Genomic DNA, 27,243 nt, shown 5'->3' with positions numbered 1-27,243 from the left:
GGCTACCTATCAAGAAAGGAGAATGGTGCACAAGTACAGGCCTACACAAAGAATGCCCTATACATAGGGGATAATGCCAACCTGAGGTCATCCTCAAAATTATCAGGTAATGTCTTAAAAATACTAATACCAAGGACAAACTCCAGCACCCTCCAAGAAAAAGTGAACCCAGAAAATAAGAGTGAAAGGACTAGATTTATGTTTAAAACCATATTCCTGAAAAATTCAGAAAGGAGGAGGAAGAAAAAGAGGCACAGAAATTAGGGATATGTAAGAGAGACCAGTTTAAGAAGCAGAATAATTGTAGATGAGAAGGACTACGTAGACCTAGCTAAGGAGAGAAATTCCTAAAATATAAATGAGCTTTGTGTGGGTCCACAGAACCACAAAATACCTATGAAGGGGGCAGGTGATAAATTTGCTTTTGGATATGTTAGAGTCAGAGGGACCTATAATTATAGCTAAGTAGAGATATCCAACTAGCAGGTGGGGCATTAAAAATCAAGACATGTTTCTGTTGGGAGACATGGAGTTGGGGGTTGCAGGCCCATCTCAAATTGCTTTAGCAAGTGAGAAAATCCCTCATGCAGCAGTATGTCTCACCTAGCGTTGCTGCTGCAGCCAATCCAGCTGTGTAGGGGTCCGTCCCTGGGGGAGCAGCACTGATGATGTATGGATTGGGGACAAACGCAGCGGGAGCTAAACCTGCTGAAAACATACCTGTCAGTAAAAACAAACTTCACCAAAACTGCAACCCTACCAAACACCTATATATTTTCGTTAGAAGTTCAGGATATAGATGATTGGGGGTGGCGGGTAAGAAGAGAGTGAAGAGGAATTTTACAAAGATAAAATAATCACTACACTAAAAAATTATGGTGATATTTATCTAGTCCCTTTTTGTTTTTATCCTTTGCTAGAGAAATGCTTAAGTTAAAACCATACAGTTTTAAATTTGGCACAACTTAATTGTTAAAATCTTAATAATTAAATTTATTTTACTGTTTTTCACTGTTTCCTTCTGTTCTTTTTCGCAGGGCCTTATGCATGCTAGGCAAGTGCTCTACCACCGAGCTATATTCCCAGCCCTTAAATTAATTTTAACTCAATTATTAGACTAAAAATATTGATAAAGTGGTACAGAGGGAAGGACTTGCTTCCATTTAAAATAATATTCCAAACAGTTTTCCTCACAGAAAACGTGTAGGTATGTGAAAAGTCTACTATATGCAAGTCTACACTACTGGGCCCAGACAAAACTTCATGCTTGGCTTTAATATAACTAGTTTACAAGCAAATGAGTGTTTTCTTCCACAGCCATACCACATTCAAGTCGGGTGATAACCCTTCCACTCAATCATGCCATTTTGGCACATTAAAAAAGTAAATAGATAAAAATCTCTACCTATACTTGTTTGGAGTTAATGGGATTATGTTTTGGAGAGACCTTTAAAAGGTCTGGGAAGGAGAAAGGTCAAGGAGCTAGTACCAAATGTATATCAAAACTCCAATAATTGCTACAGAAAAAGGACACATCTATTTAAAAACCAACCATTACCTAAGAATATTTTTTATGATTTTTTTTTTAATTTTCAGTGCTTAGAAGACGGATTTATAGTTACAATTTGCTACTTAGTAAATAATACTGATACAATCATAGTCTATACAATGTCCAAACCTTATCAAAAGAGCTAATGCTGATCACTACTCATTTCTATAGTAAATACTTAAATCCTGCAACAGTTGAGGCAGGATACTAAGGAAATCTTATGAACTCAGGTCTTAATATGTCAAAAATAAAGAATATGGCTAGAGACAACTAGACAAAATGAAGGGGCCATTTACCCTATCTGCGGGTAAACATCTAGACTTTTGTCATCAATCTAAACCACTGGGTTTCACAGCATCCACTTATTCTAAAATGGGGGCCACACCTTTAATGAAGAGAGCGATCAGCAAGAGGACTTACCGATGTGAGGTTGATGTGCAGCTGCTAGTGCATACTGCTGTTGCTGAGCAGCTGTCAACTGCTGGACAGCAAGCGCATTAGGTCTTTGGAACAGCTGAGGTGAGAAAAAGACATGGTACAGTTAGAGAAACTGTCTAACGAAGTAAATTTAAAATCTCCTGACAAAAAAAGGTCAATAAATCCCTAATGAGGCATGATGCTTTTAACAAAAATGGATATTCTCATACTCCATTCCATTCCCATGATACTACATGCTTCATAGTTCTTATCTCTTTATTTACCTCAGTTTGTCCTCCCAGCTCCATGGGCTGAGCTCTTCACAGGTTATATGTTCCCTGAACCACAAATATACATGTGCAATCTCCCTAATGGTGTCAGCAAGTCTACAGGTACTGCCTGATTCAGAAACGGGAAAGTCGGAAAAATAAACTACAAAAATGAACTGCCCCATTGTTCCTAGTGCTACTATCTCTCTTCAGGTCTTTCAAGACCCCCCAAAATGCTCTGAATTCTTACATATTCCCATTTAGGAAGAGGATATGAAAAGCATTTACTTGGTCCTCTGGGCTGCCTCTTCCTGGGAAAATGGTACTGGACAGTTCACCTAAGTAGCAATTTGTCTTAATGAGTAAAAATTACAACTACCCAACCTTGGGGAGGCTCAAGAGTCTCCAAAGACCAATTTTTTATATACAAGGAAGAAGACAATAGAAGTACAGCCACTATCATCCAGTTCATATGAAAAATATTCAAAGACCTTAATAATAAAAATATCCTGAGATTCTACCTTAATAGTCACTCATTCAACACATACAGGTAATAGCACTGTGAAAGGAACTAGGGATACAACAGTGAATACAACAACATGGAATCACTGTCTTCATGAAGATTACATTATAGTATGAATAGTGTTGTTACAAAAAAGGAGGTGTTGGTAATTTTGTTCTGAATCACCTGCCTCCAAAGAATCATGCTCAAGAGTGCTGTAATCAGACTGAGAGCACTTACTGAAGGGACCTAATTCAATACAATCCTCAACCTACCTGTTCTTTCTATAGGATTCTTCGACAACTCAGCTGATATCAATAGATAATATATAATAGATATCAAAGATTTTGAATTCCAGGCATATTCATTAAGAGACCTGATTGGTTCAGACATTAAGAAATAATAGCATACAACCGCCTCAAACTAATTATCTTTATGAGTGTTCTTGCTGTTATCCTAGAAGTGGGGAGCTTTCATCTCATGACTTGGCTACAACTATGCCCCGAACACACAAGTAAACATTTAAAATACAAAGAAATCAAAAGCTAACTATTTTAAATGTACAGGCTGACTTTATCTATTAGCTCTTTATATACATTCATTCATTTGATGGTGGGGGGGGTAGTGGTGACAGGGATTGAACTCAGGGACACTCAGCCCCTTAGCCATATCCCCAGCCCTACTTTGTATTTTTATTTAAAGACAGGATCTCACTTGAGTTGCTAAGTGCCTCGCCATTGCTGAGAGTGGCTTTGAACTCACAATCCTCCTGTCTCAGCCTCCGGAGCTGCTGGGATTACAGGCATGCACTATCACACTCAGTTCATTCACCTTTCTAAAACCAGAATAAAATCACTCTGATTTTATACCAATGTCAAAATAACCATTTACAGATTTCAAAGTACTTTTTTTATTATTTTTTATTTTCAAAGGTTAATGTTACAACAAACCTTCACTGTGATGCAGGTGAAGAGGATCAAGTACTAATTTATAAGCATCCGCTAAATATCAAGTTGTGGAACACCCTAGAGAAATTGAATCTATTAACAAACATATCAAAACACTTGTTCAGTCAGATGTGGTGGCACACACTTATAATCCCAGCCACTCAGGAGGCTAAGGCAGGAGGACAATGCGTTCAAAGCCAGCCTCAGCAACTTAGCTAGGACCTAAGCAATTCAGCGGGACCCTGTCCCTTGATAAAATATTAAAAACACACACACACTTGTCCACTCCAGGAAGAGAGTCGGTCACAACAATTTGTAACTAATTTTGATTTTTTTCAATTTGATTTCACATTTCTACTTTACCTAATGAACAGTATCTCATAGTATTTCTACCAACAGGTAGAAATACTATAAGATACTGTCAGTCTACCCAAGAAGGGCAGCTAGGAGGTAGAAAACAAATAAGTAGGAGAAAGTTATATTTAAATTATTGCCAAAGTTGTAAAAACAACTTGTAGCTTATAGTTCAGCTAAAGCATCTGCTACCTCTTCAAAGGGTCCCTGAAATTTCCTGGCCTAAAAATTTTTTGAAACATTCAACATCTCAGTCACTGCTCCTTCTATGCCCTTCTTTATCCCCACTGAAAATAAAATAACTCATCATTGAACTTTGAAATTATTAGATAGGCACTATGACACAGATCATTGGTTCAAAACATAGATATATCCTGACTTATCAACCAAAAAACAGTAATCTACTGCATTCTACTTTGTTTATCCTCATTTCGTGGACTTTTTTCAGTAGTAATGTAACTTATGTATGTGTGTGTATATCTGTAAATATACTTAGAAATACATAATATGTGTGAAAACCATACAAGCCACCATATCTAACATATATGAGTGTGGCTCTCACCATCATGCTACTCCATTTCCTAGTAAGACTACTACTTTCAGTTAAAAGCACACTAGCTTTACAGAGCCCCCATATAATCCCTGTTTGAGAGCTGAATTAGGGATTATAGTTAATAGGGAATTATTATTTTCTTGAGAGCACTTCCCAGTAAACAATTTAACAAAAGTAAATTATGTATTCACAGCCAGCTGATTTGATTATAAAATAGACTACAGCAATTTTGGCACATTCTCTTTATGTAAATGGTACATTAACTGGAAATACAGAGTATTCAAAATGAAATTGAGTAATTGGCAAGTGGGAGATTCCAAAGATCCTACAAAACTCACACAAATGCCATCTGCTGGGCAAGACACCGAGCTCTGCTTTTCATTATTTTCACAAAGCAACCCAATAGTCTGAAACTAAGAAAATACTGAGAGTTGGGGGAAATGTTTATTAAAGGTCGGTATAATGACAATGAGCAGGTGTTGACTGTAATTCACTCAAACAAAATCAATGAGTTGTTTTAAGAGTCTGAATGCATGGGAAATTTTCAAGCATTAGGACTTCTAGTAAACTGAGGCATAATAGGATTGAATACTCCTACCGCCCCTACCCCAGGTACTGGGGTGGGGATTAAAACCAGGAATACTTTACTACTGAGCCCTGGTCCATCTTATTTTTTGAGACAAGGTCATACTGAATTGGCTAGGCTGGTCTCAAACTCTCACTCCTCTGGCCTCTGCCTTCACCTCCTCAGTAGCTGTAATTACAGATATGTGCCACCATGACCAGTGATAATTTACCACATGACCTTACAAAAGATACCCGTCAGCATTCCAGAAGGAAATCTGGGCAGCTCAAACCACTAAACATAGTACTAACCCGCAGCTGGCATCTTGTATTAAACAATAAATAAGCTACTACTAATACTATTTAAGAGCTGCTTACTATTATTACTGTTACTATCAAGAATTGTTGGCATAAGAACACTGTTATTGAGTTTTCTGAATCTGGAGAAGTAATACCTAAATGAGAGTTAGAAAATATGAAAGATGATACCTACCCACACCCCAAATTAAAATGCCATGCCATCCCTGACTTTTTACCAGCTTAAGGCAACATACACAGTGGATAGGGAGTAAGAGCAAACACCTTCGAGACCAGGAAGCCTGGGCTCACATCTCATTTTCACTAGTGACTTGCTCTATTACTTAGGGCCAGTGACTTCTGACTCTCTTGGTGCCTCACTCTCTAACATGGTAACAAAATATCTAACCTACAAGAAGTTAATAGGAGTTAAATTAACACAAAGAAAACGCTTCACAAGACATTTATGTGGGATGTTCTTTCTGATGAATGAGGAGAGTGCCCCTAAACACAACCCCTTCTGTGAGAATCACCCCTCACAGCTCCTTCCCAAGGGAGGGCAGGAATTGTTTCTACTTTTTACAGTATGCGCCTTTCAGGGAAAGCTATGAAGAAACTTAAATTTGAAGGTAAAATAACTCCATATATCAAAAAGCTCTGTGTTTATAGTACAAGGTCCAAAGGAAATAGCTTGAAGCTAGAAACCAAAATAATATGAGATTTGCATAGCTTACACCAATTGACCTTCAGCACTGAGCATGGTCCATGGTCCGTGTCTTTAATCCCAAAGGCCTCAGGAGGCTGAGGTAGGAGAATCACAGGTTCAAAGCCATTCTCAGTGACTTAGCAAGGCTGTGAGCAACCTAGTGAGACACTATCTCAAAATTTATAATTAAAAGGGGGAGGGGCCAATTCCTGGGGCCAGTAAAATTAAGTAAAATAAAATATAACCTTCATTAAAGGCGTGTGTTTTAATTTTCTCATCTATAAAAAGACAACTAATGCCTTATCTCAGGAGTTGTTGCCAGGATTCACAGAAAACCCTATTAATAATGGGATTATAAAATAAAGGGGGGGGGGGCTGGGCACTACTGTAATCCGAGTTCAAGGCCAGCCTCCTAAGTCACTTAGTGACATTCTAAGCAATTTAACAAGACCCTGTCTTAAAAAATAAAAAGGGCTGAAACGTATTTCAATGGTGAAGCATCCCTAGATTCAATCCCCAGTATCAAAAAGTTAAAAAGTAAACTAAAAGGGGTGTTTTAGAGCTTCTGTTTAAAGGTTCTAGATCAAAGACCAATTTTGACCGTATTATTTGAATAACTGCAATCATAAACTAATGGATACAATAATTCAGGGGCAGTTTAATAAGGGCATAACAAACCATAGGTCTAAATTAAAAAAAAAAAAAAACAACTTCACAGTTCATTAGCAGGTAAAGAATCTGATTCCAAAATAAATTATTTCTACAGTCTTAGAATAAACATATTCCTCCATCAAGTAAATGAATAACTTGGGGAAATTTATAATAAAATTTTAGCAAAGTCAAGGGACAAGCCGGGCACAGTGGCACACATCTGTAATCCCAGCAACTAGGGAGGCTGAGGCAAGAGGATCATGAATTCAAAGCCAGTCTCAGCAATGGCGAGGTGCTACGCAACTCAGTGCTAGTGGTTCAGTGGTTGAGTGCCCCTCAGTTCAATCCCCGGGTCAAAAAAAGTAAAGGGATGGGGATGTAGCTCAGTTGATAGAGTGCTTACCCCACATGCACAAGGCCCTGGGTTCAATCCCCAACAACACACACTACACTACACTACACTACACACACACACACACACACACACACACAGTCAAGTGACAATAAAGATAAACTTCACATGACCCAACAACTAGTCAAATTCAGTCTTTTATTAGTCTGTGATCATATACATGACATTGACAGAGTGAATAACTGTAAACTTAAATGAAAGGTGAGAAAATTAAACACCTGTATTAAAAGTATATGTGTACTTGGCCTCCTAAGAATGACATCTTTCAAAAACAATTTGTTTCAATTTCCTTTCCTATCTAACTATGGCTACACAGAAATGACTACTGCTTTTCTGTTAAAATTAAATTAATACATATTGGGGTGGGATTGTGGCTTAGCGGTAGAGCTCTCATCTAGCACGTGTGAGGCCCTGGGTTCGATCTTCGGCACCACATAAAAATAAATAAAGAAAGAAAGAAAGAAAGAAAGAAAGAAAGGGGTGGGGAGAGAGAGAGAGAGAGAGAGAGAGAGAGAGAGAGAGAGAGAGAGAGAAAGGTATTTTAAAAATACATATGGTGGGAGTTTTTTTGTTTGTTTGTGGTACTGGGGATTGAACTCGGGGCCTTGTGCATGTGAGGCAAGCACTCTACCAACTGAGCCATATCCCCAGCCCTGGTGGGAGTTTTAGTAAAAATATGCAATATTTTTTTTAACTCACTGAATTATAAATAAAGCCTATGAACAATCTGATTAATCTTCATTGATCTAAATTCCATTTTTTGTTTCTGCTACACTGTTGCAACAATGATAACTAAATGAAATTTTTCTAAAATGTATATGAAACTGGGGATGTATCTCAGTGGTAGACCACTTACCTAACAATGCATAGGCCTGGGGTTCAATTCTCAATATTTTTTAAGAAGTAGAATCTATAAATAATAGGCAATTTCAATTATATAATAATATATAAAATATAATACTGCTCACACGACATAAAAACAAAATGGTGTGAACACACAATGCAAGAATTGTTCAGGACTGTTTTCCAGGATTAAGGTGGCAATTAGGGAAAGTGAAAAAAAAAAAGAAGAAGACTCCAGAGACATCAATGAACATTTCAATTGACAAAATGCCCTCAATTAAGGTTCTTAACCCAAAATATTTGTCTTAAGTGGGTAACATTGCATTTTTGTTTTTCATGGACATCTATCTGAAAGTCATTGCTTTCTTCAATTATGATTTGGCAAAAATACAAAATAACATTAGCCATAAACATGTGACTTTCACCAATGGGGGCAGGGGAGCTGGGCATGGTGAAACACACCTATATAATTCCAGAAGCTCAGGAGGCTGAGGCAGGAAGATCATAAATTCAAGACCAGCCTTGGCAACCTAAAGAGACCAGAAAAGGAAGGCAGGCAGGAAGACAGGAAGAAGTGAAGGAGTGCTTAGGGATGTTGTTCAGTGGTAGAGTGCCCTGGGTGCAATCCCCAATATTGGGTAAGGAGTGGGAAAGGAGAGATAATAGGTATTTTATGTTATTTTTTGATTACTACAGACATTTCAAAATCTTCATTCTCGCTATGATAGCTAACACACCTACTTTTATTTCATGTATCATATGATAAAAAAGCAAATATACCATTAAGTTTGGTTTGAATATCTTTTTGATTTTTATTTTTTCGCAGTACTCCAGATTGAACCCAGGGATACTCTAGCACTGAGCTGCATCCCCAGCCTGTTTTATTTTTTATTGTGAGACAGGGTCTTATGAAATTGCTGAGGTTGGCCTGGAACTTGTATTCCTCCTGCCCCAGCCTCTCAGGTTGCTAGGGTTTTAGGGCATGCACCATTACACCCACCTATTTTTATGTAATCAGTTTTCTTTGTAATCTTTCTTACACAATGTGCACACAAACACTGTGTTTTAAAACATTATTCTGAGAAGCAGTACACAGGTTCACCTAACTGCTAAAAGAATTCATAGCACTTTTAAAAAGTTAAGAACTATGGCTCTTACAATTAAATCTTAGAAGGATTAGTTGAGAACAATTAAGATGGGTTAATTCAGAATGATTAACAGTGACCAGACAAGCAACTTAATTATACAAACCCCAAAATACACAATGAACTAAATGAAAATTACCATTTCCATATTTGCAGGCTGCTCCATGGCATGTATCTCACTATAGATTGATATTAAGTTTTATGAAACCAACTTATTACACCATATGAAAGCCCTGACTGAAAAGCAACAGGAAAAGAGAATTTTTATTTTGTCAATTTCCAAACCATATCCACTCATAAAATCACAAATAAAGCTACACTACTATTTGTAGTAAATAACTCAAAAATGACCATCCCTTTCCTTTCCTCATTGAAGGAAGCCAAAATCAAAGAGCAGATCTGCAGCAAAATACTGCCACTCTAGATCAATGTTTTGAACCCCCACAATCATTATTAGTATCATCTGAGACTTGTTCTTGGTTCTCAAGGTCTCAGTGACGTGGACCCATTACCAAAAGTCTCCTTGTCTTCTTCTATACTTCTTCTAGTCTACAGTCTACCTGGGACCACATCGCCACCATTCCCATCTCCATACTCTCTTCTATTACTGGCAAGGGTATACTTTCCAACTGTCTTTTCAAGTTTCTCTTGATCCTAATTGAGCTCTCCCCTGTCTGGTAACATTTATGATCAATTAGATTAGCGCATAATTCCTCAAATAATTCACAACTGTTTCATACAGATAAGGACACAACAGTGAATAGTTAATTGATTAATATGGGCAAGAGAATGTCTAAAACAGCGCCCATGCGCCTATACACACATACACACACGGCTGGGTGCAGTAACACATGCCTATATTCCCGTGACTCAGGAGGCCAAGGCAGGAGGATCAAAAGTTCCAAACCAACCTCGATAATTCATTGAGACCCGGTCTCAAAATAAAATGCAAAATGGGCTGAGGTTGTGGCTCAATATTTGAATGCCCCTGGGTTCAATCTTTGCACAAAACAAAAAACATCATGATAATTATTACATTCCTCCTTTAACATGTTTTGTCATTGCCTATAAGGCAGCACAACAGAACTGGTAAGACACAACACTATTTACTAAACACATTTCGTCATTTCTCTTCAATTTAGACTCCTAGTCAGGCTGACCACATCTCCACTATCTGCTAAACACGTTTCTGTTAATTTCCTATTTCTAGTTTTAGTTTTACTGTTTCCTCCATGAAAATTTCATTCTCCTATCTAAACAAGTCTTTCAAGGCACAGCTCAACAAACACTTCATCCACCAATCCTTCCTTCCTCAGAGACCAGAGCACACTCTGCTGTGTTCTAAAGTTCCCAGGACATATACATGTAGGGTCTCATTACTCATCATCAAGTGCTTCCTTGCATTATTTAAATGACAAGATGAGTCACAATCACTGAAATAAGAGCAAATAGCAAATCCTTCCACCACGTAAGGAATCTTGCTGTATTCATGAAAGAAAAACCTGGCTACAGATGAAAAGAAACGCTAGCCAGAGATGATAATCTACAGCCCACAACCTGTGATCCCTCTAAACTTTCCACAAAAGTGTGTCAAAAAAAAAAAAAATGTACTTTTTATGACAAAAGGGACCTTGGCTTTTGATCAGATGGCAACAGAGCAACCCTAAAAAGGACAAGTTCTGATCTAGGAAATAATTTTCTTGGATATCATATAGTAATATTATATTATTGGATATTACACAATAACTTTCCAGTAATTTCCCTAAGTATACTATGGTCATTTTTTAGGTTCAAATTTTAATTTTGGGAAGTATATTAAATTCAGGAGAAACACAGAGATATAATAGTTCCCTGAAAATTTAGCAAGGCAGAGAATAGTTCTTGCTTTCAAGGAACTCACAATCCAGCACGGGCTATCAGACAAAAAAATCACAACACAAGGCAGAACACAGGTAACTCCTTTTCTGAAGGAGATACTAAGTAAAATGAAGTTTAAAGCAGGCCGGCATGAAAAATTTTTCGTTTGGAGATAAAGAAAGGAGGTTAACAGTGCTAGACCTTGAAAAAATTAGGATTTAAATTGGAAATGGAGAATGGAATAAAACATGATGAAAAGCAATAGGAAGAAAGATCGGAAGGGTAAAATGTAAGAAAATGCACCAATTTCCAGTAGAAACGGAATTCTTCCTTCTAAACAATGGCTCTCTATAGGAAGCTTTGGGAAGCTGAAGTTCCTTAAAATACTTTGAAGTCTTGGGACAGTGGTTTCCAGGTATGTTATTAGAGTGTCCAGTAGAAGAATGGGTAAAACAACCTACGCACCCAAAAACAAAACAAAAAAAAAAACTGATGGCCCATGGGACAAAACGACAATGATCACATGTGGTGTAACTATAAATATACCCCTTGCCACATCGGCTAATATAGTTATGGGAAGTCAAAACCCCAACAACAGATTAATTTTCAAAATAATGATGCTTAGTGCTAAAATAGGGCACACAGTAAAGCCACTCCTACTTTTGTATTTCTGAATAAGATAATTTTGATATAATCAAGCTAAACACTTGTGAGTTTCTGTTCAAATCCCAATAATTATCCAGCCTCGCAAAACCTGAAAAAATTATTTGAAACCAGAGATCAATAAATCAAAAAGAATTCTACCTCCCCACAGTTAAGTAAAAAAGAGAACCAGATTTTTGTTCATAAGAGATGAAAGACAAATTCTTCTTAAATAACAAGGGTGAGGTTGGGTTAGACTGGAAATGGAAGGACTGAATCAATAATGATCATAAAGAAAAGGCACAGAAAGTTGATTTTTATCAAGGTAGGCCACCTGCTAGGGATCTACAGGGAGTGCTTGCAGTTAACCTCTATGGGAAAAAGTCTGCTAATTAAAAACTTAGGGTTGGGGGTGTAGCTCAGTGGTAGAGCACTGGCTCAGCATACACTAAGCCTTGGATTCAATACCCAGTACTGTCTTACCTCCTAGCCAAAGAAAACTTACATAGACATACACATTCACATTATTACACAAATTTCTTTTGGTAAATTTCATATAGTTAGCTTTGTTATCTAGTTGTCTTATCAATCAAAAATCTACTATTTATGACAGAAACTAAAGATAAAATGTGGTACAACTAATCTCAAAAGACCATAAGCTCATTTCCCAATAGAAACAGCATTTGTAAACTCCAGTCTCTCAAAACTAAAAGTCTATATTTATGTTCCAGTCAAAAACTAAGGAGTAACAGAAATTCATGGTCCATCAAACTGCTTTTGTGGTACTCAACAAGATGATGAAACTACATGCTCTCCTTTTATAGTTCAGACAGCTGATTTTTCTGTCAGAAAAAAAGAACCAAACAGAAGAATCACTAAGCCCTCAAATTAGCCCTACTGTGCCTTCAAAAGCAGAAAATACACATACAAAAATTCCCCAGAAACATTTGAATAAAAGAACTAAGTAATCTAACAGAATTATTTACATGTGTTTTCCTTTAATCACATTCTAACTTTTGAAGGGACCAGACTGTTACCAGTGTTATCTACAGTAACTAACTTAAAGTCAAGACTGATGAGATGATTTGGCAACGCACTCCTGATGGTGGTAGGTAATAGCTCACTATTTTAAAAACAAAGCAATCCAGAAGCACCACAACTATATATATCTTCCAGGAAAGTAATTTAGCATCTCAGAAGGTTGTGATTCCAGGGGTAAGGTCACCTCACCCAATCTCCAAGTGATGAAGAGAGAGAAGAGCCAAAGGAAGTACACAAAGAGCAGAGTGCTCTCTTGCCAGTTAATAGCACCATGAGAACTAGCTTTTGAGGGGAAAGACAGAATTTGTAAACCCCCACTTCACTGTAAGGATTAATAGGGCTGGCTAATGACAATCTAAAATCATGTCACCCTCCCCCATCCCCTCATTTTAAGAAGCTGAATAATGTGCTGGCTAGAGGGAGAATAGAAAGGGTGACAGAGACACACACAGTACCTGTTGTTGAGAATTGTAGTCAAAAAGTCCCACAGTTGCTGCTGCTGAGTCCACAGGCACCTGCGTGCCTGAATAATCAAACTGAAGAGGCTCCATGCCCACATGTTCCATGGGGTCCAAGGGGACACTCTGGGACTCCATGTTGGAGAAATCCTCCACAGGCTTGGCACCATTGGTGCTGGTCAGCTGCGCTAAGCCCTCAGAACCATTCTGGTTTGGACCCAGAAGATCCACTTCATTAGCAGAGTTCTGGCAATTACCAGGGGTACGGCTAAACAGAGAAAGTAAAGGGCATTAAACCTTATTTTGAGCAGGGAAGGACACTATAGCAACCCCATGTTTAAGGACAATGTCCTTGACATAGCTCATTATTAACAATGTTTAAAGCTATTTCAACAAAATACCCAGAGATCCTTTATGGTGCTTACAGGTAATATCCTCTGAAATGATGCTTCTATTGCCTGCCTTCCCACCTTCCCGCCCCTTAAATTACATTAAATGCTATTAGTTTACAATCCCTTTACCAATAAGTCCATATTTCAGGAATATATAAATTGAAAGAATTGCTACCTGTGCCATCCATGAAAACAGAGGTACCTACCAAGACACACATAGTAAAATATGGCCCCCCAAAGCAACATCTACTCTCGTAAATATAAAACCAACGCGAGAAGTTGGTTTCTAGGAGAAATTCCCCATCTCAGAGTGATTCTTCAAAAAGTGTGATTGGTATTACTGACCAATGGTAAACTCTCTTTCCCTTCCAAGAAACCAGAAGCAGACCATCTCAAAATAGTAAAAACTAATCCATTATTTATGATATGTCCCTGATAACAAGATAATTCTTAAAATCAAAACCGATAAAGGTATGATTTATCATCCAAACCAGGACACATCAAAGAACCCCCCCCCCAAAAAAAAAAAGCACTACTGCATAATTACCTGGGACATAGTTATAAATGAGTCCTATTCTAGGTATCCTGAGATATACCACCATGCTAAGTACGGAACTGCAAGATGACAATATCTACAATCAAACTAACATACACTGTCGAGGGAATACAGCAATGCCCTTCATACCTAAAAGGAATCATGTAGGTGGCACATATATATACCATCACCACTTCTTCCTCTACTTCTCCCCCTCCTCCACCTCCTCTTCCCCCCCATTAAATATCCCAAAATATTGCTATTGGATGCTTGAAATTCAGGGTAAAGAGACCACCTGAACTCTGAAGGACCTTAAGAAAATGTTTATCACCCTGTGCATCAGATTATATTCAAATACTATAATTCTATACACATTCAAGATAATGAATCAGAAATATTAATCAACTGGCACTTGTTCTACAAATGATTAAAAAAAATTTAATTTTGATTTTGATAGATGTTAGGATGGTGGGTGTGTGTATGTGTGTGGGGGGGAAGGGAGAGGGGGGATGAAAATACACACCCATTAGCTTCAGTCTGGCATTAAATTATTGATCATATATCACTAAATAGTTGACTTTTACAGATTTTAAAAATTATGTACCATAACTAAAGTTATCATACATAAAAAAGAAATATCTGCCAACTATGGAAGACAAATAATACTGTGTATATTAAATCACAAGGTAAAATCTGCTAATAAATCATAACCACAGGAGGGATGAGAGGTATCCATGGAAGGGAAATGTTTAACAACAAGTCATTTAAGCCACATCTCTGGATATTCAAAGTGAGGAAAGTGATACCTCACCCACCTACCTCAAAATGATCTTATGAAACTCAAATGAGGTAACGCATGGGTTCTCAACTATTCTTCTAATGTGTCAGAGGGATTTGACACACTTTCATTAATAACCACAACTCTTTAATACAGTAATATAGAAGAAACTTGGGCAAAGTTCCAAGATACCTATCCCTGGTGATTTTGCCATTTGAGAATTACTGAGATGATCTTTACAGGATAAGAGACAATCTTAATGAATTTTCAAATTTTATCAATCATTTGTATAGAGTAAATTCTAGAGCTCTATACAAATGCAGAATCTACCATTTTGGCAAAGCATCAGGCAATAACAACTCTTAAAAAATTCCACCTTACCAGCTAATTTACATTTTGGGCATGGCCTATACTAGATGCAATTCTTAAAAAGGAAACATGATGGGGGGAGGGGGGAGGAGTAAAATATAAGTAAATCAAAACAAACAAAAACCCATAGCCCCCATTTTTAAAAAATCAGAAGTGTAAAACATACAAACCTAAAATCTTTGACGTCTGCATCAATCCCATTCTGCACTGGTAAACCATTGGTCTTGTCCATCACATCACCCTCCTCCTTCAAATCTCCTAGCTTATCTCCATCAAACGTACCCTTGTTCTTCTTTTCACCTTTGTCGTTTTCATCACTGTCTGCATCCCTTGGGCCCTGTTTAAAAAATAGCTTCAGCTTCACTAATCATCATCAACTAACAGTAGTGGGCAACCACTGTGGACACCAGACTACACTAGAGGCTAAGCAGAACAGGAGAGTGTCTTTCAGACATTACAATCTAATTAACAAACAACACAGAGGCAGGAACACCGCAGAAAGTCTTGCCAAATGGGGGAGACATACATATATTTACATTACAAAGTTTAGGACAGTCTTACCATACCCAAAGTCCCCACCACCCCCACTGGTTTTGTGTTTGTATGCTCGTTTTGCTTTTACCCTTTCTGTCCAAAAGCCAACCACAATTTTCTATCTTTTGATCCCCCTTCTCTATTCTCAAATCTACACCTACATAATAGCTAGATTCACAAAATAACACCCAGGTATGATAACTAACAAAATAGAGGGAAAGTGTTAATAAGCCCATAAAATGTCATACTTCCTCTTTATCTTAGGAAAATCCCTTCTTACTTCCAAATAGTGAGGTAGTTGTGGTCTAACACTGTTTCAATTCAGTTTTTCTCTTCTGTCTTGACAGGACACATCCCCTGTCAATTTGTACCACCACACCCCAGTTTCAACCTATAAAACATAGGGCTCTCTGATCAATTCACTGATGGCCCTTAACTTTAAAATGTTTTAAAGCTTCAAAATAAACAGACCTAAAAAATAAAAATAATACACCTGTTAAATTCTTTTCATGAAACTACCCTGCCATCTTCCACTACCTGCCTATTTCTAGGCAAATTATTCTTGAGATAAGTGGGGATATTCTGAAGTACTTGCTACCATATAATTTATATCTGAAATGTTTCAAATTACAAAGCTTAAAACACTGAACCTAAAAGAATTGATCTGGTTCAGAAACAGTTATATCCTTCCTGCCTTCTGAGGAAATTATGTCTCCTATTCCTAACATCCGAAGTTAACCCCTGAACACAAAGTAAATTCACCTTGATTTCCAAAAGGAAAAAAAACTCAGACAGTAACTTGACATGACATAGAGAACTTTAAAGAATCTTACACCAAAGAGTACCAAGCAGCCTTAGCTTTTGAAAATTAGAGGGATGCAATCTTGCTGTTTCCCACCACTGATTCCTGGTTTAATGAAGAAAAATGTGCAGTCCAAATTAAAGCTGATGGTATAAGGCAAAGCCAATCAACAAAGAATAAGAGCTACTGCGCAGAATTCCCAGTCATCAAAAACAATTGTGAACATGCGTCTGTGGGCAGGGACAGGTCCATAGAGTTAAAATCACTAGATGTCCTCAGGGTAGTTCTTGGAAATTATTGGCCTGGAAAGATTAACTCAAGGATCCTGATGTTAGACATTCTGACTAATTTAGAGCCCATTTTACTTTTAAATCATGCTATATTCAAATGTGATACAGAAAAAGAAAGTTTTCAAGAATAATATGAAAAAAAAAAACCACATAAGATAAGGCACTTAGAAAGGACATAAAACTTAGCTTCATGTGACATCAAGATGGTAAACAACAGCATTGGCAGCCATGGAAATGAGCCTTTCAGAGTAGAATCTTTCAAGTTTGGACTGCTGTTGAATCAAAGACTGAGTAAGCACTACACTGAGATCCCAAAGCAAAGTAGCAATGACAGAGCTCTAAAGACAAAAACAATCTTTTAAGATAACCAGAAACAATACCTTTCTTCACACTTCAAAGACAAAACTGACAGAAGCTATTTATTTGTTCGCTTTCATACCCCTAGCACTAAATAGAGAATCTGGCAGAAGCATAACAAATATGAGCTTAAAAAATTTATAAGAGGATCAAAAAATACTATAAAACTATACTACTAAATATGAAGTATCCTCCTGGTATCTTTATTATAATCAAATATTATCCCAAAAGGTAGTAATGTGGTATAGATAATATATAACACTCCCTGAATCAGAATCCATAAATGTCTAAAGCAAAAGAACATTACAAGGATCATCCCACTGCCACTCAAAAGGAATCTTCACAAATCAAAATCAACTCCAATATTTCACAAGAAGTTTAAAACATCTACATGTAAAAACTCAAAGGAAAGAGGACAAAGCAGCAGTAGCAAGTTTCCATAGGCAAGAAAACTGATGGCAGAGGATATTCACTGGCTAAATCAGTGAATATCTTTCCTATGCAAGGCTTGCTTAGGATCTGCTCACCCCGCTACAGCCTTACCACTAATAGTTACCTTCTCTATTATACTGCCAAACACTTGTTACTCAAACCATTTCCCTGGATGCAGCTGCTTTTCAACAATACTGTACAATACATTCCTGCAAAACATTGCATCCTATTTCCCACTCAGAATAAACTACCAATGTGTCAGCTGAATGGTAGGTTCCTTCTTTTATAGGGGAGGAATGAGAGATGTTTCCATTTCTTAATCTGAATAGCTATTTTCATTTTGTAGAAATCCATGATAATGAACATTTATGACTAGTATACCTTTCTGTACATGGGAAATAGTTCAATTTAAATGTTACATAAGGGCTAGGCTTATAACTTAATGGTAGAGCCTAGGCTTAGCATGCACAATGCCCTGGGGTTCAATTCCAAGAACTGAGGAATAGGGCAGGGGAGGTGAACAGAATATATACATTTCTCACTTAAAAAGAAAAAAAAAAAAACCAAACCTCAATAAATCAACAATAGTTCTCAATGAAACTCACTGGCTGTCAAGCCTGACTTCTGAATGATACCAAGAGGACAAATAAGAAACAAATTTGTCAAAGTCTATTATTAAAAGATAGTTATCAGGTTCAGGATTATAGAAATGGCCTCTTAGGAATGTTAAGATCCTAGAGAGAACAAAAGAAGGATACACATGGGCTGGTAAATTTTATATTTTACTTCTTCTTAAATATTTGAAGGTAAGGAATTCACAGCTATATGGTCTTTCAGAAGGTAATGACACAGTGCACCAAACCTATATTCTATCTCAACAGCTAACACTTACTGGTCACAGGACTTGGACAGGTCATTTAATCTCTGAGTCTTAGTTTTCTCATCTATAAAACAGGGATAATTTTGTTTAATAAAGAGTAGTTATGAACATAATGAAATAATGCATGTGTATACGTTTTATGAAATTAAGTCATTTTATACAAATGTAACATAATATTAGTAAAAGGGATGCACTGGTATGGTATTTCTTATGTAACACTATGTAAGACAGCAAGATTAAAAATCTCAAATATCCCAATTAAGTGGTTTAGCTCTCAAATCCACACGTAGAGTCAATATGGCCTTCCCATGGCTACATTTTAACAGTGCAGTGGTTCTATAGTGAGAGCTGATCATCAGTCTTTTTCAAAACTTACAGATTCTGTGCACAGAGATTCTGATTAAATTGGGCTGTTAGAGGCACCAGCAAATGTTATAAAAACTTTTTCCTCCAATAACTCTGATAAGCATCCACAATTGAGAAATGACATAATTAAGTCCAACATAAAAATCAGAAGGCAAGGCTTATGGTTTCTTTTGTTCTGTGTTTTTTTGTTGTTATTGTTGTTTCTTTGTTTTTGTTTTTTTGAGAAGGAGTTACATATTTTCCAGTACGTAAGTGTGTTTAAACTCCTATTATTAGGTAAATGAATGAAAAAATAAGTAAGGATTAATAGCATGCTACTCTGGGCCTTCTTTTAGAGATAAATGTTAACCCAAGTTATAATGCTCAAACACAAACTCCAGTGATACTCAAAACGCAAGTGTCCATGCTGAAATTCTTTAGGGTGGGACCAAGAAGGTCACGATGAGGTCCCAGACTCCAACAGAGATGGAAGACTATGTTTCACTGCCACATATCAAAGAGCTGGGAGAAAAACACACATAGGGAGAAGAACCACATGTTTTAGATCAGAAGTCTATGTGCTTATGGCTCACATAAAAGGAATAATAGTTCTGAGTATATTCCTTAACTGTGAACCCACTCAGAAGAAGCGGAATTTAATTCCTCCTCTTACTGCAGTGATCATAAGACAAAGTTACACATGCAAAAATCACATTCAATGCAATTAGGAATTTTTTTTTTAATGAATACTTTTGAGTTATTTGCTTGACTCACTGAACATAAAAACCATAACAATGTTAACTAAAATACTGGTTTCTCCTGTATGCACTTAAGTTTTTCACAAAATGCAAAAAAACCTGAAATTCCAAATTCTTTTAAAGTACAATAGTTCACAGTTCCACTACTAATAAAATATTTCAAGAACTAAAAAATATGAATAAAAGTTCTAAATTGGCCATTTAAAAAGAATTCTAAATTTAACATATTAAATGTAATCATAGCTAGGCATGGGTGTGCACACTTGTAATCTTAATAACTTGGAGGTGAGAAAGGAAGATTCCAACTTTAAGGCCAGCCTCAGCAACTTAGCAAGGACCTTGTCTTAAAATAAAAATAAAAAAGGATTGGGGGGTGTAGCTCAATGGTAGAGCATTTGATTAGCATGTGTGAGGTCCTGGGTTCAATTCCTAGTATTACAAAAAATAAACATGGTCCTTTTATAAGAAACACAACTCATAAACCAGAATAGCACAGTAGAAAGCAATATTGTTCTGAATTGAAATTAAAACCAAAGTTTGAACCCAGGCCCCCCATGTTTCTTAATATTGAACTTCTTGTTTTTTTGGTTTTTTAAAATATTTTTTTAGTTGTCAATGGACCTTTATTTTATTTATTTATATATGGTGTTGAGAATTGAACACAGTGCCTCACACATGCCAGGCAAGCGCTCTACCACTGAGCCACAATCCCAGCCCCTCGAACTTGTTTTTCTCATGTATAAATTAATGGAGACAATACCTTAAAGGATTGTTCAAGGGATTAAATAAAGCAATTCATAAAATTACAACCTTTTCTTTTTCTTTCTTTCTTTTTTTTTTTTTTTTTTTTCTTGTATGGGGGATTGAACTCTAAGGCACTGGATCACTGAGCCACATTCCCAGCCCTATTTTGTATTATATAGAGACGAGGTCTCACTAAGTTGCTCAGCATCTCGCTTTTTGCTGAGACTGTCTTTGAACTCGCAATTCTCCTGTGTCAGCCTCCAGACCCATTGGGATTACAGGCATGTGCCACCCTGCCCAGCACTACAACTCATTTTTTAAGGAAAAAAGAAAAATCCTTAAAAGTGTCTTCCCCAATTTTTACCCACTTCCTTTTTCATGGAGGGATACTGGGGACCTCAATCCCACTTCCAAAGGCTTAAAAACTGCTCAACATCCTGTCCCCTAGACTCCAAAAGAAACTGTTCCAGCTCTAATAATTAAATGCTTTGTGCAACAGGATTTTCTGAAACTTGTATATGGATCAACCTGCCACCAACTATATAATTTATCAAATCTGAGGCACAATCATTCTGTGTGCTCCAAAAAAAGGGGGGGGGAACACTAAAAATTAAAGGATGACATACTATCACTTGAAATAAGCATCCCAACTTCAGAATGAGCAAAAGTAGAGGAATACTGACTGTAGAACACCGCCTATTCCAGGCACTGTATACAGAATCACCCAATTCCTGATGTGCAGAAAGATAAGAGCGGTCAACTCTGCTATGATATCCAAGAATAAAAAGAAAACATCTTACATATGGAAAGTGGTGTTTGTTTTTATTAAAGATAAAGACCTCCCTGAAAAAAGTTGTTTATTTGTTTTTTAAGTTACCTAGTCAGTATATAAAAACCTGAAACTAAAATAGAGCATGTAATTTAAGGCATGGCCAAATCAGAAGGGACTCTGCCTTGTACGTTTCTCATAGCCTCCTAATGACTTAATCCTCCAAGACTCTTATTGCAGTGCTCATCAAACTTAATGTGCATATATATCACTGAAACATAGTATCTTAACAAAAATGTAGGTTTTGATTCAGTAGGTGTCAGGCACGGTCTGCATTTCCAATATGCTCCCAAAGGACACTAATGCTACTAGTATATTGGCTCTGAAGAGCAAAACTTTAGAAGGTAAAGCATTTCCATATGTATTACACAGTCACACAAATTAAGACTTTCTTGGGTTTTATTTACCCCTATTTTGTAGATGAGGAAATTAAGGTACAACTGAGACTCAAATCCCTCATTTCCATCTGTGTACACTGTCGCAAGTTTTTATACAAAAATCAAAATAAAGCAGCAATGGTTACCTAAAATAAATGCAGTGAAGCCTAGAAAAGCAAATTATCAAGTTTTGTAACCCAAATGAATTGCTATAATTGTCGATGCATCCTCCGGGTCAGAAAGCAGTCACTCTACAGAACAAGTAAAGGAAAGATGTGTTTTTTAAAGCACTTTCTTCTACAAGGTTGGAATGGTCTTTGCCCTAACAAAACTTTAATATGGTTTTCTCATTTCCCTACACACCATGAACCAACAAGGTGGAAATTATGATCCACTGTTCAGACTGGCTAGGCATCAACCTATTTGAAGATCAGCTGGCATTCAAGAAGACCAACAGCAAGCTCCTTAGATGAGCAATTTTATCACAGGCCTCAAAAAAAAAAAAAATCTATCTGATTTTTGTAACTCTCTATACTAGGTTTGGAATTGGAGAAGCCATCTGTCTTATACCAGGAATAAATAAAGGATACAAAAAGGAAAGGAATATTAAAGACTTGATTGGTATTATGAGTTTTCCTACTATTCCAATAAGTATTGCTTTGAAGGTTGGGATTCATTATGCACAATGATAAGAATTTACATTAAGTGCTAAGATGATGATTATTATTCTGATTTATCACAGAAGCCAAAACTAATAAACTGTTCAATCAAAACAAACTCGGGAAGGCTCAAGGAAGGTAGACAAAGAGCCAAATACATTCATTCATTTCAACTATAAAAGAGGAAACCTTGCTGAAAATGGAAAACCTTTGTAGAATGAGATTTCTTTAGTTATGAACCATCTTCACCTAAAAAGTTCAGGTCTTGGTGATCTGTGTCACAGCTAAGAATGCCCTTTTAGGACTCACTTTGAATCTACAATTACTATGCCATCAGAGAGTGTTTTCAGCTCTTGAGGAAGTAAATCGGAGTTTCTCCATGACTCACTGGAAGTCATGTTTGTAGAATCACTCAAAAGGAAAAATAAATGGATGCTGTGACCCATAAACTACCAAGCTCCACTCTTTAGAAATTTATCTACAATAAGCAAATATCCCATTGTCCCTCTTCTCTGAACTCAACACTCTGAATGAATGGAATGCAATGGGATGGAATGGAAGGAAGGAAGGGAGGGAGAGAGGGAGGGAGAAAATGCTCGCCTTTTTCAAGAAGATGCATGTGTACCATGACAACCATAAAGTGATTCAGGTTTCCATGCACATAACTTTGATTAGGTGTCATCCTGATCAACAGGCAGAGAAAAGTCAATTAGGTATAAAATCAGTAGGATACAACCCCAAATGTGGTTAGTACATCACTGATCTTCAGGACTCCATCCACCGGAAAACTGTACATGCCAGCATGGTGGCTTGATGCCACTGTTCAGTCCTCCTTTAGCACTCTCTAGATGCAACTCAAAATATGGACTAATATTTCAGTACACACAATCTTCCTTCTGAGAAGAAGCTAGAACACAGATTTGGAGAATTGTCACTTGTCTGTATGCCTACCTCAGAAGCTTACTTCAGATAATTTACTTTATCTGGTTGTTAGAGTTCAATCTTCTGACCTCATCTATCCTGAAGTCTAATCTCCTCTGGTCACAGTATTTTGAAAGTGCTGAAATTTACGAAGTCTCCCCTAACAACTAAGAATAAAACTCACCTTTACAAAAACAAATATTAAGATATTGAATCCAAAATATTTAGTTTTTGTCATAAAAACCATTTCTAGTAAAATGATCCTTTAACCAAGGAAAACTAGTGGAGAAACTGGCGTTAACTCAGTCCCACCATTTTCTCTTCCTTCCGATCCCAATGAGTTGTCTGTCTCCTCTAAAATTCACTTTATCCAGGTGCATGCCTTATGGCTAATGCCCATGAACTAGAAACTGGCCACACAGAGAATTCACAGTCAGAGTCACAAAGATTCCAGTTCACTACACTAACAACTCACTAATTTTTGTCCACCAGCAAATACCTAAAAGTTACAGACTGTGTACAGATTGCAGCACTTCTTCTGCAGATCCTGTATTCATAAAATGAGGAAAGTGTGAGACCAGAAAGAGAGGTAAGCTGGAGAAGACAGTGAAAAATAGAACTAACTCATTGTTCCTGTGAGCAATAGGATCAAGCCAAATAATCAAAGGGTAGAACTTCTTCCCAAGCAGCCCCTTGGGAAGGTTCCAAATCAAGAAGCGTTGTCTATCTGATACACAAGCTACTAAACCTAACTTGATCTTTGCAGGGTCAAAAGACCCAGAGGCAATCAGGTCAGTTTTAGAATGGCTAGTACTCAAGAACTGTACTTGACACTTGAGGAAGCTATACCCTTGAACTGCTTTTATTCTAAGAAGTTTGAAGCTACATGGAGGAAAATAAGACCATACCTCTAGTATCTAAGAACAGACACAGGAAACTAAAAATACTGAGTAACAAATGCTTTCAAACAAAGGAAGTAAGATAGTTATGAAAGCAAAATTACTAATATGATTTGGAGAAAATACAGTCATGTAAATGCTTGCCATCTGGTGGTATTTGCCCCAAGTGGCTTTAAGAAGAAGGGGTTTTGGAAAGGTACCAAACAAATTGGGTCAGGAGAAGCAGCAATACAGATTCATCATGTTTCTTGAGGCCTTCCTAGCTGGAACTTAGAACATAAAACCAGTTATAGAACAGAAAACAAGAAAGACTCAAATGGAAATGCATCTTAAGACTTCTAGCACTACAAAGTCAATGATATAAAGAAAGAAACACTCCAGGAAAGGCTATCAAAGATGCTGGAGAAAACTGCCAAGATTTAACAGAAAGAGGCTATAGGCAAAGAGGTCAGTGGCAGTGAATTTTTAAAAACTACTGTAAATAAAGAATTACTAGAACATCTAATTTCCTGATAGGCCAGCTGTGAGAAGCAAAGCTATTTAAGGAGGGCCAAAGGTGAGTCTATAATTAAAGCCCAGCTTGCAAAACAAGAATGATCCTACTTATCTGGTTCATTTTAAAGTTCCTTGGGTATCAGTAAATCACTGCTCTCAGATCTATAATTCCCCACCAATAACTAGCTTCAACTCATTTTTACATTCCCTCTCTTTTCTGCTTTTTGTTTTAAACTAAGAATGATATTTTCTGGTAAGCCAATGAACTAAGACACAGACTTCAAGTTCTTATCTCACCTTACTATCAATGGGTAGACCCCCTACCCATTGGGGGGGGAGTACTTCTCTATTTTTCAAAGTTTAGTTTATATCTTACATCTCCTACTATACACTGAGCTCTATTTACAATGAAAATGTTTTTAAATACCCTGTAATTAGTGATGTGAGTATCTAAAGAAACTAAATGGGCATGTTTTGCTTTAGGGGGAAAGAGAGAGAGAGAGAGAGAGAGAGAAAGGAACAAGTTCCTCAAGCCAACTTACAAATCCTCCTTTTCTTAGACAGGAATCGCCCGGGGATGAGCTCAACACATACTCCACCATGCTAACGCCTAGTCCCCCACTCTCCGATCGTGGGGACAGTACAGAATTGACCTCACTGTTCACATGGAAACTCTGACCAGGTCTTCTCTGCACCATGATTGGCTGGGAAACTGAATGATCTACAAAAAAGATACACAAGCATGATACAGTGCAGCCAGAGGCCCAAACAAATTATGAGCGATGTCTCATGGATAAACCAATGTCTGGGAATCAGGAAACCTGTTATGGTTGAGCTGAGCCAAAATATTCTGTTGTGTCTTTCACTAAGTATTGATACTCTACATAAACTAAAGAAACTAAACACACCCCCTCATTTACCCAGGACAACAGAGGAATACAGCAGTTCACATAACTGGTTCTTCTAGCTGAGTGGATAAATTAATGTTTACCCCTTTCAAGTAGCAGCATTTCATTAATATATTTTATTGGTAATATCACTAAAACAATGTGATTTTACTTCCCTTTTTAAAACCAATATAACTTTATCTTTTCTGATAAATCACTGGCATCATGAGCTTCCTAACAGTGTGCTATAAGTACATCAGATTTTGGGTTTTGTCTCCTTCCTTCCTAACATGTTTCATTTCTTTCTGCTGTCAGTGTCTCTACAAGTTCTCCCCACCCCTCTTCAGGGGTAGACTATCACAAGAATATCTATGCTCAGCGAATTTATTTGGCCCCAATCACATATAAAGATTGATCATCCCATATATGGTATACAGGGGCAAGATAGGAAGGGGGGACATAAACTTCAAATGGCAGGCAAGGGCCTTTCTAATTCCAAGTATGCTGACAGCAGTACAAAATAAAAAGTGATAGCTAAAATTATGGTCGTTATTAAGACCATTTCTATGTGGCTATCACTTCAGAAAATTTTGAAGATTTGATTTTGTTAATCATTTTAATATATTACATCATATAAGCTCCTTAATGGCAGTTATACTACAGAACAGGACATTTGCTTGACATGCTTATGTCGCTGATGTAAAATTCATGACTTGCCAATTGCTGAGGAAAGGAGCTCTAAGACAGGCATAAATCACAGTACAGATGCTAGATCTAGATTACCTGATGTTCCCCAGGCACTGTCTCGCCATTGATCACCCAGGAATATTCCTTTTGGTCCATCTTTGCTGGATTCATCTGTTTCCCAAAACTTTTTACCTGGCAAGAGCTGCTGCAAATTAAAAATAATAGATGCTTTTAAAGAATTCATAAAGGATGAAAGTACAGCAGTCAACACTTTCTTTCAGACAAGGGTACTGAAGATATTCATGTGCCCTGAAAGTCTTTAATCAAAGTGTTCTGACTATACAGCTATGGTCAAAGCACTACTGTATATTTGGTAAAAGACATAAAAAGGTCTAAGGCAAAAGGGGACACTGATCAGACTATCCAATGGAGGCTCAGCATAAATATCTAGAATTATTCACTTAGCCTATGCCAAGATTTTTAAGGGGAAGGGAAGGGAAGCAAACTAATATTGGCCCTATTAGCTACTGCCTGCTAAGAGGATTCTTGTTGAATAAGAAAGTACCTACAACTATTAAAACACTGCTAACTACATGTGTACTACCTACTGACACTGGAGCATGAACCCAGCTATGAACCCCAGATATGAAATGCTAGAGGCAAAATTCACTTTTTAATACACAAAGATTCTATTCTGGAAACATTTCCCAACCACAACACTAACCTATTTCAAGATTTTGAAAAGACAGAAAAGTTTTCTGTCCATTACGAGAAAGGAAATAAAATCTCCTAACCTCTGTTAATTTTAACAATATTTCATAGTATGCCATTTAAATGTCTTCAAAAATCATAGTTCTCAGAAATGTAGGCATCATTGCTCCTAAACCAATGAGAACTTTAAACTAGTTTCAACCAAAGAAATGCTAAGCAACCTTCAAGCAAAATACAGTACAGTTTTGCACACGATCAAAGCATCAGTGATAGGGAATTAAGAACTCCATCATTCTTGGTTCTGGTCATCAGCTTTACACACAAAAATGCCCCCTCTTGTTTCCTCTAATTATGT

The 27,243-nt window shown here is 37.1% G+C and overlaps 1 protein-coding gene across 23 annotated transcripts in view; it reads right to left on the bottom strand.

Annotated features, from left to right (window-relative positions):
• Positions 1 to 27,243, bottom strand: part of Pum1 (pumilio RNA binding family member 1) — a 124,482-nt gene that overhangs the window by 38,608 nt on the left and 58,631 nt on the right. For 5 of the 23 annotated variants that reach the window (XM_076860875.2, XM_076860877.2, XM_076860883.2 and 2 more), the window contains 6 exons: positions 26,274 to 26,382; positions 25,146 to 25,324; positions 15,452 to 15,618; positions 13,205 to 13,475; positions 1,970 to 2,063; positions 604 to 720 (listed from right to left, as the gene is read on the bottom strand). In XM_076860875.2, coding sequence (XP_076716990.1) covers positions 604 to 720; positions 1,970 to 2,063; positions 13,205 to 13,475; positions 15,452 to 15,618; positions 25,146 to 25,324; positions 26,274 to 26,382 — 937 coding nt within the window. The remainder of the gene's footprint in view (positions 1 to 603; positions 721 to 1,969; positions 2,064 to 13,204; positions 13,476 to 15,451; positions 15,619 to 25,145; positions 25,325 to 26,273; positions 26,383 to 27,243) is intronic. The other 18 variants (XM_076860881.2, XM_076860885.2, XM_076860887.2 and 15 more) reach the window with 9 other exon arrangements.

The sequence above is a fragment of the Callospermophilus lateralis genome, chromosome 7 (assembly GCF_048772815.1).
Source record: "Callospermophilus lateralis isolate mCalLat2 chromosome 7, mCalLat2.hap1, whole genome shotgun sequence".
Lineage (NCBI taxonomy): Eukaryota > Metazoa > Chordata > Mammalia > Rodentia > Sciuridae > Callospermophilus > Callospermophilus lateralis.
This window is presented reverse-complemented; position numbering and strand designations above follow the sequence as displayed.